This window comes from Erythranthe guttata, chromosome 9 (genome assembly GCF_056151865.1).
Source record: "Erythranthe guttata isolate IM_541 chromosome 9, IM_541, whole genome shotgun sequence".
NCBI classification, from domain to species: domain Eukaryota; kingdom Viridiplantae; phylum Streptophyta; class Magnoliopsida; order Lamiales; family Phrymaceae; genus Erythranthe; species Erythranthe guttata.
Window position 1 is genome coordinate 3576978 of NC_142541.1, and position 16039 is coordinate 3593016.

At 32.3% G+C, this 16039-nt stretch overlaps 1 protein-coding gene across 1 annotated transcript; it reads left to right on the top strand.

Annotated features, from left to right (window-relative positions):
- Nucleotides 1–14878: 14878 nt before the first annotated feature.
- On the top strand, nt 14879–15746 carry LOC148767895 (mini zinc finger protein 2-like). The gene has a single exon (XM_088823269.1). The coding sequence runs from the start codon at nt 15140–15142 to the stop codon at nt 15407–15409; it is 270 nt and encodes an 89-aa protein (XP_088679395.1). The 5' UTR covers nt 14879–15139; the 3' UTR covers nt 15410–15746.
- Nucleotides 15747–16039: the final 293 nt, after the last annotated feature.

Consider the following 16039-nt stretch of genomic DNA (forward strand, 5'->3'; position numbering starts at 1 on the left):
AGAATAATTGGTGGAGTAGCCAATGATTCTCTTAAGTATTAAAAAAATGGGCATGCATAGTTTCAAGTACAAACAAAAAAGTAAAAAAAAAAAAAAAAAAATTAGCGAGACTCCTTTCATTTAAAAAAAATCATGTGAGGTAGAATACGCTCAAAAAAATAATTTGCGAAAACCCTCATCTTATCGTTTTTTTGTGATTTTCTACTTTACCTTACGTTTTTTCGCGAAATTTAGATTAAATTGGACGCTAATCAATTATACTGTTTGCATAGTCGATTTATTAATCGACTATAGTTGATTAAAATATTAAAACGTATATTAGAACTAAAAATAATAAATCGGCTATAAAATAACATAGTTGATTTATTAATCGACTATGCAAACAACATAGTCGATTAGCATCTAATTTTATTTCAATTCGCGAGAAAACATAATCGTCGTCGTGCTCGACGTCCGCGGCTGTAAATCCGCCGCCCTCGTCTGCAATAAGTGGTATGTCCTGGAGCACGCCAACCGCTCCGCCCCGTCGCCCACCTCGACCTTTTACTCCTCTCTCCTCGAAAGAAGTATGAGTTTATCCTTGAGTGAATTATGGTTTGGGCATTTCTCTATTAATGAAATGTTTGAGGGAATTATGTCAAAGAACCCCTATAAAATAAATGAAACTTTTAAAAAAGACAGAGAAATAAAATTCTATGCATGATAAAAAAATTATTAACTCTTGATCAATAGAAAGACCGAAGTATAGACCGAAACCGAAATCCGAAACCGAAACCAAACCAGAACCGAAACCGAAATCGAAACCTAAACCGAAACTGAAGCCGAAACCGAAACCGAAACCGAAACCGAAACCGAAACCGAAACCGAACCGAAACTGAATAGGATACAAAGGGCCTACCCACATGTTGCAGTTAATTAATAAGACAAAGGAAGTAGTATTAGTGGGGTGGATGTTTTGCTAAACCTCAAAATTGGGGATAAAAACAATTTGTTTTAGAAGAATGGGCCATAGCCCATCACATAAACCCATAAACAAAAGTTTATTTGTCCCAAAGAAGGCTTTATATGACTAATTAGTCTTTTGGGCCCGAGTTTTTGTTTTAGATGTGTGGACCCAAATCTCTTATAAATAGTCAAAACTTAATCTAAGCAAAAATTGAGATATTTTTCAATTCAATAATTAATAATTAGCATACAAATGTAACTTGCTAACCAAATCATATTTAAATTTAATTAATCAACGATTTATTATGAAGCCACCAGAGACTGGGTTGGTTTTATGCAAGAACCGACCCATTACTAACTCGTGTTTTTAGGTAGATAATAAATCTTAATCGACTCATTGGATTGAGCCAGAAACTCCAACCCACCCATTTATCACGAGTCGATTGATGACTCCTAATATGATCAAAAGTCGGTTAACCGATAATTATCAATCAGTCGACTATAATAATAAAATTTTATTAAAATATAATTTTACTTTCCAACTAAAAGGGTGCGGAGGCTGACCGCCTAGTTGTTTGTAAGCAGGTAAATCGCCGTCCTAAAAATGAAATTATTTCAAAAGAGTCAAATTTGAAACTTGCAAATATCAACAAAGAATTATCAAAATAATTAGTATTTTAAATAAAAATATGTAAACTCAAAAAGAAAGAAAAATTGACATAGAGTTTCCACCCGTTTTTTATGCCCAAGCTGCTGAGTTCAGTGGCAGAGCCAGCATAGATCATTTTTTTTTTTTTTTTCTTTTTTCTTTTAACGATTTTGAAGTGCTAGACTACATATTGTTCTTCAATATTTTGTGTATCCCAGTTGTAGGTTCACTACTCTATGTGATTCGAACAACAATTGTTCTTATATGGACGATTCTTAATGTCTTAATTGTGATTGAACCCTCTCAATTACGATTGTCAAAATCATTTTGGTCCAACGCCCAACGAACCAAAATAGATGTACAATTAATTTGTATCACGATCCTTTAGATTCAATTGATAGCGCCTACAAGAACCTTCAATTACAGTTAATGTACGTACGGCCTCTTAATTTTATAAATCCCAACTAGATCAAAGGTATTGGTTAATCGATACATTTTTAATCGATCTAACATATATGTTTTCTTCTTAAAGTAGAATATTCCTTAGTGTGTGATCTGGAGAAACCTTTTTCTCCAATAACCCCATATATTCGCTTCGCCGAATACTCTGTCGGTTGTACACTGATTGGAACATAGGATATCTTCATCTATATGAGCAAATGAATTCTTAGCAACGCCAATGCACAAGCTCCCAGTAGAAGTTCACAAAGTTGTAAAAAGTGGGAGTCTAGTCGGAGGCGATTAGGCAATGCCCCACGATTAATCGGCGCGATGATGATCAATCGGCATTGACGATAAATTAAAAATAAAGCAGATTTTCAAATTTAATATAATATATCTAAATATTATTTGTAATAGCTCAAAACAAATATAAAAAGATATTTAAACATTGTTCTATCCCCATCATTTATATATCTTAATCACATAATAAAAGTTTAATAAAATAAAATTATAATACAATAAAAATCCTTGCATAATATCTCAAGGCGAGAAGAAATACAACTATACAAGTAATTCAATAACAGAAGCTCAAATGCGAGAAGAAATACAACTAATTCAATAACCGAAGCTCAAATGTGATATTTGAGTATGGACGCTAGTGCAATAGTTATTTTTTAGTTGAGTCAATAATTATGTATAATTAAATTAATTCTTTACAAAATTAAAATTTAATTTGATTATTAGAAACACGACCCATATTTTCTCATGTAGTCCCTATTGCAGCCCAATCGATAATCTAATTAATAAAAGAATAAAATTTGATCAACGGGATATACGGAAAGAGCGGGCCGATTTTTTCTTGTTTCTTGCCTTGCTGAAATTGAAGACGATGTTTGGAATCATTTCAAACTTTGTGTAGTTCTATATTTTACTTTTCAATTCCACAATCATCAAATAATTTAAGGTAAATTACAATCACCCCTCAAATATGGTTAAATTACGAAAAAAATCCCTCATATTTGGATAGTTACATCTACCCCACTCTACTATGAATCTTCTTACATATCCACCCTTATGGTGTCAAATTCAACATAATCATCTAGATTCCTTGGAATGTTCTTTAGTTTGCACTCGTTTTGTTCAAAAATACAGTTTTTGATGCACCACAATCTGATATACACAAGCCAAAAAACACATCTTATGATCATCTAACTTCAAAATGTAGAGCTCGAATGGGATAAAACGTGTCCAAATTGAGAATATTCCATATAATCCAGAAGATTGCACTAAATTTAAAACAACAAGGGTGGAAGTGTAAAAAAATTTATAGTTGAGGAGGATGGTTGTAATTACCCAAATAGAAGGGGTGTTTTCGTAATTTCACCATACCTCAAGGGTGCTTGTAATTTACTAAAAAAATTATGAACACATGGTTAAATTTTTTTTTAAACCAGTAAGGAGGGGCGGACCCAGTAAGAGAATGGGGATGGCCCCGGCCCATGTAGAAAAAAAAAAATAACACTTTATTATTTTTTATTTTAATTTGGTATATATCTATTAATTTATAGACTTTTGTCCCCCAAAACTTTATTTTTATCCACTTTTAGTCCCAAAAAAAACTTTTTTCTTTCTTTCTTAAATGACCCCATAATCTAGCCCCAAACAAAAAACTCCTGGGTCCGCCCTTGCGAGTAAGTAATGTTTTTTAGAAATTTATCACTAACGCGCTCGTGGGGATTCAGTAAACCCCGAATTTGTGCAACAACAATCTTCTATAGTCTCGAATAACTTGAAGTGATGCTTATAACACGCGTTGTCTAAATCTCGTAAATTACACTAACATAAAACAAATAAAGTTTCAAATACAATTTTGGTACTTCAACCGCGTGACACGGGAAATTGTTCGGACAATACGAAATGGTAGGCAAGAAAGATGATTTGAAGTTGTTAATTCCATATTTTGTGTGATGCTACTAATTATTCAGACATTAATTTCAATTCCCAATCAAAGTAATGTGTGTCTATTCCATAGTCAACACAACTAATTACTTTTGCACGAATTGCTCCTAAGTGCCAACAATTGGTCTGCCACTCTATATACTTTGCATGCATTTTTGGTCAATAAGATTTCACCCTACCTATAAAATATCTCATTAATTAATTAATTAGCAAAGTATATCAATTTTATAGTGTTTTAAATATTACTTTTGAAATTTTTCAAACTTACTTTTAGTATAAATTTGAAAAACGAAAGTTAATGGACGACTGTAAATTCAAAATCATCATTCACTATTGGGTTATTTATATTGGATCGATTTGAATCGTAGATCTAATTGCACATACGTATGTGTGTTTGCAGGGGCGTAATCATGCAGGAAAAAAAAACCCTCTTTCTTTTATTAATTTTCATTTATGTATTATTATATTGCAATATATTCAATAATTGTTGTTTATTCAAAATACTCCAAAAACATTTCGAGGCTTCTGCCCCAAAATCTTGCCCCCTCAAACAAGTGACCCTAGGTCTGCACCCGTGTTTTTGGTTATTTAATCAAATTCACGATTCAAATCCTCCTAGTGTAAATAACTAGGTGTAACATCTCATTTCCGTGATACAATGAATGATCATTTTGCTTTTTCCATAACAAATTGTTATTGGATTTTCCAATAACAAACTAAACACATCTATTTGCTTTTTATGCATTGATTGAAAAGAAAATAAATTAAAAGAAAAAAAGTTCATTGCTTCATCATTTTGGACTAGCTACTTGAATATCGACACCCAAAATAAAGGGTAGAATAAACTTTATGTTATTGAATCATATTTAATTTGCAATAAAATATTAGAAAGGTACCAAATAGAAAAATTCAAGAACTCAACCATATGCATCAAATAGAAAAAAATAATCAAACTTTTAAGCCATAGCCTTTTTTGTCTTAGGGTTTCATAGTATGGAGAGTTGGGATAATATAGGTGCGGTTGTTGAGAAACAAAATATGGAGTCTTTTGATAATTTTCTCTAAGCTCCAATCATTCTTGTCTCAAGTCTCTATCAACTTTTTTAATTTCATTTACCTTGCATATAGATTCATGCTATTGAAATTTAGGTGGTGTTTTGCAAACATATAGACCTGTTTTTCGTTTATTGAAGTTGATTTTCCAGCAAATTTGTAAACATCCTCGGTTTCTAAAAATAAACACTTATACTCATTTAATACAAAATCATTAACTTCTGCTTTTGCAAAAGGCTTTTGCAAACACCATCTTAGGTTATAGTGATTGTGTGGTATGTGGTTATTTTTAAAAGTTGGAGATGTTTGAAAATATAATGGAAAATTATTCTAAAAAGAAAAAGCAGGTATAGGGTTGCTTATAAAAGAATAACTTAAATCAACTTATTTTAAGAGAAGCAAAAACAAAATTTAATTTTGCAGATACAAAAAACAGATTGTGAAGTTCAGAAGTTGTTTCTAAGAGCTTCTACATATCAACCACCACCTTAATATATAGTTTTAATGTTTTTTTTTTCTCTTTTTTAACTTCACGGAGAACAAAAAGATAACTTCTTGTTTCCCACATATTAATTTTGCAGGTTTTCCTAAAATGAAATGAAAATTATATCTATTTGACATAAGTGAAATGTATTTACATTGTATAAAATCGATTTTACTCTTTGTGGTGGTCAAATTAAAATGTAACTTCAGTGTCATTGTTTGTAGGTGGTGTTTGATTGAAATAAAGAGGCAATTACTGCATACAAGGTTTACATACACTTCTCCACGCTAAATTTGAAACGAAGCCAATTTACAGAATAAATTGAGGGAAATGAGCTAAAATTATCTAAAAAATATTTTGTATAGCTAATAGGGTGGTCAGAAAATTTGAATTTGTTGTAAGTCCATCAGGCAGCTTAAGTTGGACAACTCAAACTGAAAATAGACATCTCAGATTTAAAATAGTCAGCTTAGTTGGAGAGTTCAAACTAAAAATAAACAATTTTGACTAAAGGTGGACTGTCCATTTTAGTTGGAGAATTTAGATGAAAAATAAATATTTTAGACTGAAAATCAATGAAAAAACTTGTTTTCAATTATGTGGTTGGCGAAAAATTAGACGGCTTGGTAGGGATAGGCGGAAGAGTGGAAGAAATGTCATTTTTGGGAGTGGGTGTTGACGAATAAGGTATTTTCAGTCTAAAGTGTGTATTTCTAGTCTAAGCTCTCCAACTAAGCTGTTCGAGGGACCTGTAGCAAAATGAAAATATGAATGTCCTGATGTGAAAGAATATTAGTGCCTAGGGGTGTTTAGCAAATTGGGCCAATAAAAAAAAATTGTGCAAATTACTGTCACCCCCTGAGGTAAGATCAAATTACGAAGAAACCTCTCATATTTGGGTAATTACAATCACCCCTCAACTATGTATTTTTTTTTACACATCCATCCATACAATATCAAATCTATCTACTGAAAGAATAGTTTTTTCGTAAGATAACACATAGTTGATGAGTGGTTATAATTATCCGAACAATAGAGATTATTTTTCTCATAATTTGACCTTACCTGCCCTAATTTTTCCTAAAAAATATATAATTTTGTAATTCTGATAAACATGTTAAATATTATCTACAAATTTATCCTTCCCAAAAAAGAAAAAAAAGAAGGAAAAAAAGAAACCACACGTGAACACACTGAATGTGTTCTTTTGTACCACCAAAGTACAAATCAAAATGGCCTACTAAAATGCAGTGAATTTATGTTTGAAAGTGCCAATCATGGAGAAATCATGTATTAAATAGTAGCTTTGTTCTGACTTTTGGGTGAAATTTCCTGGTTTTACTCAACCTGTTTGGCCCTATGACCAAGGTTCAAAACAACTTATAAGTCAAATTATTAGTATTTTCTGATTAAAAGCTTATAATTATTTCAAAACATTATTTGGGCTTTTGAAGGATTTTAACTTATAGTTTACAATTTATTATAGCAAACTAGTTTGAGCTTGTTTAGATAATTAAATTAATAAGTTTACAATTCAGATTGGTATACCTTGAAACAATATGTTTTTGAGAGAATTTATTGGAAAACATAGAGAATTTCGTTTCAAGAGAGGAGGAATGTTATACGGTTCGAATTAATGGGTAAACCATGGAGGTTCAGTAGGATATATGCATCGTTTAGTTAAGTATTTAGTTGTTGTTTTAGCCGATAAGGACGTTCGAATATAGTGTTTTTACGGAGTGGACGTCTAGTCACACTAGAAAATATGGTAAGGTGAAGATCGGCTAGTTAACAAATGAGATTTTGCCTCGTTCCTACCATCTCTATCTTCATCTGGCGTCTTATCCGTAATCGATTTTTCACTAGCTTTGAAACGTCAATCTAGAGGCACTCGATTCGCATCGAAGTGTTGTTGTTGTCCATATTTACCTATCCACGATTCATTTGTTCGGTCTTCCATGCGTTTCTGCATCGAATCTATATTAATCATATTTTCATTGGTGAGTCGAAAACTTGAGAAAATGATAAAAAATAAAAAGATATCTCGGTTCTTTCTACTAAAGTTATTTATAAGGAGATCTTACATATCCCAATTCTTCACTACATTGGGTTACTTTCAGGCGACAAATTAGACTGGCGCTTCATATGTGGCCGAGAGTCGTTTGGTTTCTCGTCAACCCAGAGTGAATGGAGCATTCAGAGCATCCATAGAGACTGCGCTCATCGAAGCGGATGAATTATCAAAGATCAAGAAACGGGACCACTTGGATCGTGCAATTACAATAGATATACTTTCACTTCAATCTGTAATCACTTGGGAATTGGGATGTTATAAGAAAATATGTGTTATTCATATTGATATGTCTAATTGGGTCAACCCAATGGGCCTACAATTTATTTATTTAATGGGCCACGAATCCAATTTAGAAGACCACTACTACGAAAGTCCAATCACCTTCAAATAAGATTTGGGCTCGGCAAATTAGCTTCAGCCCTATCAACAAGTATAAATAAAGATTAATTCATTTGTTAAAGGTACGTTCTATATTCTGGCAATTCAACTATTCGTATTCTCTCGACAACATCTACCATACATACCCCTGACTTGAGCGTCAAAGGGCCCGATCAACCCTCGACTTAGTTTACGTGTATTCTCATTGCAGGTATCTCAGGATTATCTAGCTCGTGAGCCAGTAACTTCCTTGCTCTTTCCGCTCATCCTATCACAATTAATCTAGGAAATCTATCTCTAGCATCACCACCTATTATTTATGTTAATGCACATTCTTGTAGATTAAATTGGGATTTGATTATGTAATTTACGCAAGTTAGGAGATTTGATTAGATTGTAATTAGTTATTTTTATTATATACCTTTCCATTTACGCGTCTAAATAAATGCCTCCAACAAAGAAGAGTTCACAATCATATTTAACATCATATTGTTTCAAGTATTCTAACATGGTATTAGACCCATAACTCTTGTTTTTGTGTTTCTTCTTCTTTATTGTGCATCGTCCGCAATGAAAAATACCATAAATTAATTTTTCATTTGTCATTGCAATCCTATTTTTGATGTTTCTAATTCTCGCGCTTCCACTGTAAACAAAAACATCATAAATTATCGGCCCTATTTTTCTTTGCAATCTTGTTTTTTATGTTTCTTATTAATCCACGTTCTTTCGCTGCAAATAAAAATATAATTATTACTCTCATTCTTCTCAATAATTTTATTTTTTTAATGTTTTTTTTAATCCTCGCACTTTTGTTTCACAGAAAAATCATAAGTTTTTTTATGTTTCTTCTTAATTCTCGCGCTTTTACCTCAAACAAAAACATCATACATTATTTCTTTTATTTTTTCTTTATGTTCTAATTTTTGGTATTTCTTTATTTCTTTACCGGTGAATGTACTTTTGCCTAGACCAGTATTATTTTTATGGGGCTCTTTGAGAAAACCCCCTCACTACTTTTTTTAATTGAGGGAGGCCCAAAATATTTTAGTCCATTTGAGAAAAGTCCACACCCATTTTCAGCTATTATATTTTCCAGCTTTACCCCCGCCCGCCACCTCATCACTGGGTCAGCGCTCCAGGATTTTTTTTTTTTTTTTTTTTTTTCCGTTTTTTAATCGACTATGAAGCATAGTCGATTAGTCTTAATTCGACTATGCTTCATAGTCGATTAAGGAAAATCTTTAATTTTTTAATTTTTTTTTGTTTCTAATTTTGTTTTTAAATTTTTTTTGGTTTTTTTAATTTTTTTCTCTATCAGGTTTATTAATGCATAGTCGATTAAAATTTTAGCTATTAAAAATAACAAATCATAATTACAAAAAAAATGCAAAATCAACTATATTTAAAAAAAATATACAAACATTGTAATTGATTTATACATTGGAATCAATAAACAAAAAATCAAAAAAAAAAAATAACAACTGGAGTCGGTTAACCTTAATCGACTACTGAACATAGTCGATTAAGCCTTAATCGACTATTGAACATAGTCGATTAAACACACGTAGTCGATTAAGGCCCTGCCTGCGCGAATTTCTTTTTCTGCGCGAATTCAGCAAACCCATTGGAATCTTCCACCCAAAACCGCCGCCGCCAGCAGACCCATCGCAATCCTCCACCCAAAACCGCCGCCACCAACAGATCCATCGCAATCCTCCACTCAAAACCGCCGCCACAACCATCATTACCATCACTCATGAACAGAGTACACAATCCCAATAATCGTCCGTCACTACCACCGGTCACCGAGTACACACTCCCCACCTGGGACGATTACATACACTGTAAAAACACACACACACACACACACACACACACACACACACACACACCATCACTACCGCCGCGGTATCCCAGCCCGAACCAGATCTCCTCCTCCGCCGCTCTATCGTCTCCAAGCCGGAGCTCCACAACTCCGGAGCTGCCGCCGCGGTATCCCAGCCCGAACCAGAACTCCCGAAGCGGACACCTGTAGCCGGCGCCCGGGTCCACTTCCCCAACCCGGACGACGCAATCGAGGTGTTCGTCGACGGGTACCCGGTCAAAATCCCCAAAGGAATGACGGTGCTTCAGGCGTGCGAGATCGCCGGCGTTGATATCCCGAGGTTCTGCTACCACGACCGCCTTTCTATCGCCGGAAACTTCCGGAAAAATCGCCCAAGCCCGTCGCTTCTTGCGCCATGCCACGGGAATGTGTTATTTGGCTTGTTTGGTTAATGTTGATGTTGAATTAGGGTTTCAAAATAATATATTGACAATTAAGGGTAAATTTGGAATTATAAAAGTAATATTTGGTAGAATACTAACCAAGGGGGTTTTCTCAAATTATTTTTGGAAGGGGGGGTTTTCTTAACTACATTTCCTAGGTGAGGGGGGTCTTGCTAATAATCCCTATTTTTATTGTGCTTCTTCTTATTCATTGCGCTTTGATCGCCAACAAAAACACCATAAATCACGGTTGACCTACAATCACCGTCGTGCACAACACTCCAATCAACAATCTGAAGGTCCATTAACATCATTGTCAGAGCATCTCCGACCGATCGCTATATCACCATTTTTTCATATAATTTAGGTATTTTTAGTCTTCCACCTGAAATTCTTGTATCACCATTACACCTAAATTATGGAGATTTGGTTTTAGCCTCTCACCGTGGTCAACCCCCATATCACCACATACTCAAATCCTATTTTTTCACCAAATGTTTTGTTGAAGGAATTTTCATCTCCCACCGGTCCACCATTTTCCTATTTTTTTTCCAACCAAATCCTATTTATCCTACCAAATATAAAGGTGGAAATAAGATTTGGTGTAATTAACACCTTTTATTAAGTAACATATAAAATGACGATTTTAACTAATTGCAACTGTTACCAACTTATTAGCAATATTTATCTTAAATACATTGGTGTTAATTACTAAATTAGTTTTTAAAATATTATCACATTAATCATTATTAATAAAAACATTAATTTTAATAATATAGATATGCTCATTTTAATTCATTTGTATATTTGTTTGATATCAATGTTGATTAGTTCATTTCTTTACTTAACTAATACGTTCATTGCTTGATAAAATATAATAAGCAACAATAGAATGATTAACGAAGCACACTTTAATTGATGAAATACAGGACGAGACATTTAAATTGAAATACATAGCTCATAAAACAACAAATAACATGACATGATAACAAAACATAATAATCTATAACACAAATTATATACATTTAAATTCTCATAAACTGTTTATTTAAATTCTCATGACGTACTTAATAGTCTCTATTGTCATAGTCGTTGTTGTCGTTCGGAGATTATGGGACATAAGCACCTTCATCGATTCTTCCATTTCCCCCTGCACTAAAATTTAAATTCCTAGAAGCTCTTGACCTGTTTACATTGTCAATGATTTATTGTTTCTTATCACTCCAGAATTGTTTGCTATAGGATGTGAGATTACTGAAATCCTTACTCATAATATCCATATCATGTTCAACAACGTTTCATTTTAATTTTCTTTCTTTCATATCCATGTTTGTTGTTTAATGCTCACCAATAAATCTGATAGTTGAGGAAGAACGCAGTGGATATAAAAATTTATTACTTAACATTGGATCTATAATTAATAATTATGAAATAAAATACAATAAAATTACGATTAACATTAGAGTTATATAGTTTTGGGGCATATATGGTGAAATGCCATGGGGGAGCCAACCAAATCCCATTTCATATAAGTGGTGAAATGGTGAAATATTATTATTTTAATATTTGGTCTCAATTTGGTTGAAACCCATTGAAGACCGAAAACACTATTTTTCCACCAAAAATAGTGGAAGAGTAAAATGGTGTGCTACCGGAGGGAGATGAACCCATTTTTTCACCACAAAAAATGGGATACAGTGAATTTTTTTAAAACCGGCTGGAGATGCTCTCACGAGATCTATTCAACCGACAGAAACCAAACGATCATCGAAATTGTCAGAATTTACACGCCTTCAAGCGCTGCGAACCCCAAATACCACACCCTGACGCCATTGTGAATTGATTAACCTCAATTTAGTCTATCACCCACCTTGAGTTTAAAGGGAGTTGATTATAAATAGATGTACATTCTTGTAGAATAAGTTATAGGGATTTGATTATGTAGTTTACATAAATTAGGAGATTTCATTAGATTATACATAGTTATTTTCCCTTTATGTGTATAAATAGATGTCTCCACTGATGAAGAATAATAAGCAATCAAATTTACCATTATATTTTTTTTTTTCAAATATTCTAACAATTAAAATTTTAAGATGTTATAGGAAAAATATGCCTTATTCATATTATTTAAATTCTTCATTTAATTTTGTAACATTATTTGTAGGTAAACTCCAACCACTAGCTACATCTACTCTGAAACTCCTCTCAAATCAATGTTTTATGATTTTAAAATATATCTTTAATTCGCATTTTAGATTTTTCCAATCCTCCACTTTTGTGGACCAGGTGATAAATAACACGAAAATCATATTTACTAAATGAACCACAACTATTGTACCATGTATACATTGATTTTTAACTTAAGGATGTATTGTAATTTTTTTAGTTTTTTAGATGCTCTAAAAGTTCTTCTACTATGTTTTGAATAAATAATTAGATATTTTATTTCAATATTATTATCTTCAAAAATCAAAATAGAGCATATTCATTTACTAGTAAGGATTAAAACTGATTTATGAGATCCTAAATCTGGTGAAATACATCATTAGTTCGAAACCATAGATCTACATAAATAACTATCCGCTAAACACACATACAATATATGTATTATTATGTGTAGGTCAATGGTGTAAAATTACAAGACGTATTTCACCTGGTGTTAGTTCTACAAAACCATTAAAAACTCATTTTTAAGATATTTTGTATCCAAATATTCTAACCTCAACTTTGTTTTATTTATGCCTTTTAAACATAAAAAAAATAGTAACTTCTATTAATTACTTACCCTTTTCCATAGTCACTACATTAGTTAATCAAATTTTCTACAAATATAATGCTCCATTCCGAGCACAATATCAACAACTTTTAGGAATTTTTTTATTCCATATTATCTGTCATTCTAGAATTTCAATGATGTATTAAATATACATTTTTTTTTTCAATTATGCCCTTATTAACTCTTCAATACTTTATCTGCATTACTTACAGTATTTTTGTCTAACAATATATATTTTCCTAAAATCAAAACACTAATTTAGTTTTCTCAAGATTTATGCAAATGTGAAAAACAACACATATCTAGAAACGGAGAGAGTATATTTTATTTCTTAGTGACCGATTATTTCTTACATTTTATTTTAATCGACAATATTTTCTTAAATTTTGGACTTGTGGCATAATTAGAGCCATATTTCCTTAAATTAGACAAGGTGATATGGAATATTTTTAAGGTCAATTGGGATAATATTAGCAGATTAGACAATGTGAAGACATGATTTGAATGCCCATGTTCTTACACACTTTCATACATCATTAAGGACCCACAAATTGTGGAATTAGATGCTATAATTTAGAGCTAAACCAATCTTTTTTAGCCACTACTAAAGCTAATGCTTTCCCATCAAATAAGATTTTCTGAATAAAAGAAATAAGCCAATCTTTTCACCTTTCGATCACGATCGAAATTCGAAAAATCATTTTCGTCTCGACCCTTCTAGTCAAATTTTGGTTTCTTACCTAATAATGTTTTACCATACACCTGTATATATATAACTATCGTCTGTATTTCACCGAATATAGATCTATTTTACAAAACTATCGTCTGTATTTCATCGAATGTAGCAGCTGCAAGACTGTAAATTTCTCATGCCTACGATTTCTTACTATTTTCATCAATAATCAATGTTCAATATGTATTTAAATAAAAAAGAATAGTCCCTTGTAAATAAAAAAGATATATTATTTCATTGATATTGTAATTGTGACCTTTGAATAATACATACTCACGTGGATACAAGTGATCCATGCACGGATAGTGTGCAACGAGCAACACAATGTTTATGGTGCACGTCCGACAACACTCTATTAAACAATAAAAACTTCATATATAATTGTTTTTTAATATTCAAGAAAAAAAAAAAAAAAAAAAAAGATAAAACGAAGAATTGTTGTATATTCTAGGTGTGGAAATGCACACGAGAATTTTGTAGACCAAACGTAGACAAGCTGTTTTAAAAAAAAAAAAAAAAATATATATATATATATATGCCACTCTGGCTTTTTCTTAGTGGGGAATGGAGACTGGTCGCTTTGACTTTTTTAATCAGCAGAATCTCTAAATAATTAACTCAAATTAATTGCCTACATTTTATATTATACTTGTAAAATTCACCAGACTTTAACTTACACAATCACAAAGATTTATATATATATATATATATATAAATATATAGATGTATGTAAAATAAAATTGGGAGGTGGGGGTTGGCTATAGTGCAAAATTACTATACAAATAATAATAATAATAATAAAATATTCTGCAGGGGACGATGAGAAATTAGATGCTACACCTAATTATTTACATTGGCTGAATTTGAAACATAGATCTACACTGTGTTTAGTGAGTTATTTAATCACATCTACAGTTCAAATTCAACAAATATTAATAACCATGTGTAGCATCTAACTTTCCCGGGAACGGGCGACTGGCACCCCAGCATATAACCCGGGTGAAATTCATCGAACGTAGCGTAAGAACAAACGGGAAAAGTAATAATAAAATATTCAAAACTTATTACTTTTGAAAGTGGGGAGAATAGAAAGTTGGGCAATATAAATATGCCCTCTTGGCCTAGGGTTAGGTTAAGGTGCTCTCACTCAGTCTTTGGCTTTTAGCCTTTATCTCCAACTTATACATCTCCCCTTTCATTTTTTTTTCTTACAAACAAATATTTCAGTTTTTTCAACAAAAGAAAAAAACTGTTCTGCTGACTCGGATTTTTTCATTACATATATAGTAACAAACTTTCATTTGCAAGGCAAGAGAATTAATTAGGGTTATACATATATATATATTAATTAGAGCTATTTGAGAGTTTGAAGTATGAAGAAAAGGCAAGTAGTTATCAGAAGAGAAGGATCTAATCGAAGCTCGAGTGCGCAGGTTATCCGAACCGTGAGGTACGCCGAATGCCAGAAGAACCATGCAGCGAATATCGGAGGTTATGCGGTCGACGGTTGCCGGGAGTTCATGGCTGGCGGTGCAGATGGGACTCCCGCCGCTCTCAGCTGTGCCGCCTGTGGCTGCCACCGGAATTTCCACCGGAGGGAGGTTGACACTGAGGTTGTTTGCGACAGCTCGTCCCTTTCTTGATACGCGGGTGCCCGCAGCCGCAAGCGTAATTGTTTTAGCAAGAAGTGCTAATTTATGAAAAAAAGGTTTGTTTAATTAATTTGCCTCTGAGAAATATATTTTCCGTACCCTTTTTTTTCTTTTTCTTTTTTTACTTTTTAATATTTTCAAGAAAATGTATGTGTTGTACAAATTAAATGATTATAAAATTACCCGATCGACCGAAATTCTAGGGATGTTTGATTTGAGATACTTCGAGAGAAACAATGTAATTTATAGCTCATTGAAGTGTTGTTCTAAGATATAATCTTAATCGCCTTTCGGTTCCTATCTCCGGTTTTCGATATGTAAATCGAAGGGGGAAAAATCATCTTTACATAGTTTATTGATTAAATGGAAGATCAAGTCTTATTATATATGTTTGCTCTAATATCATATATATATATATATATATATATATATATATATATATATATATATATATATATATATATATATTATGAGTCTATTTATAACATAGATTTCTGATCTTCATACAAGTCCAAGCTGAAACATTATTCATTTAAGTTATTTTTTATTTTTTATTTTATTTTATTTATTTTCAAGAAAATTTGTGAAGTTCATTCTTGAAATCTCAAAGCAGTAAATATT

Bases quoted from the DNA above. Each gene is read 5' to 3' on its own strand.
- LOC148767895 (XM_088823269.1), top strand. From the start codon at position 15,140: ATGAAGAAAAGGCAAGTAGTTATCAGAAGAGAAGGATCTAATCGAAGC.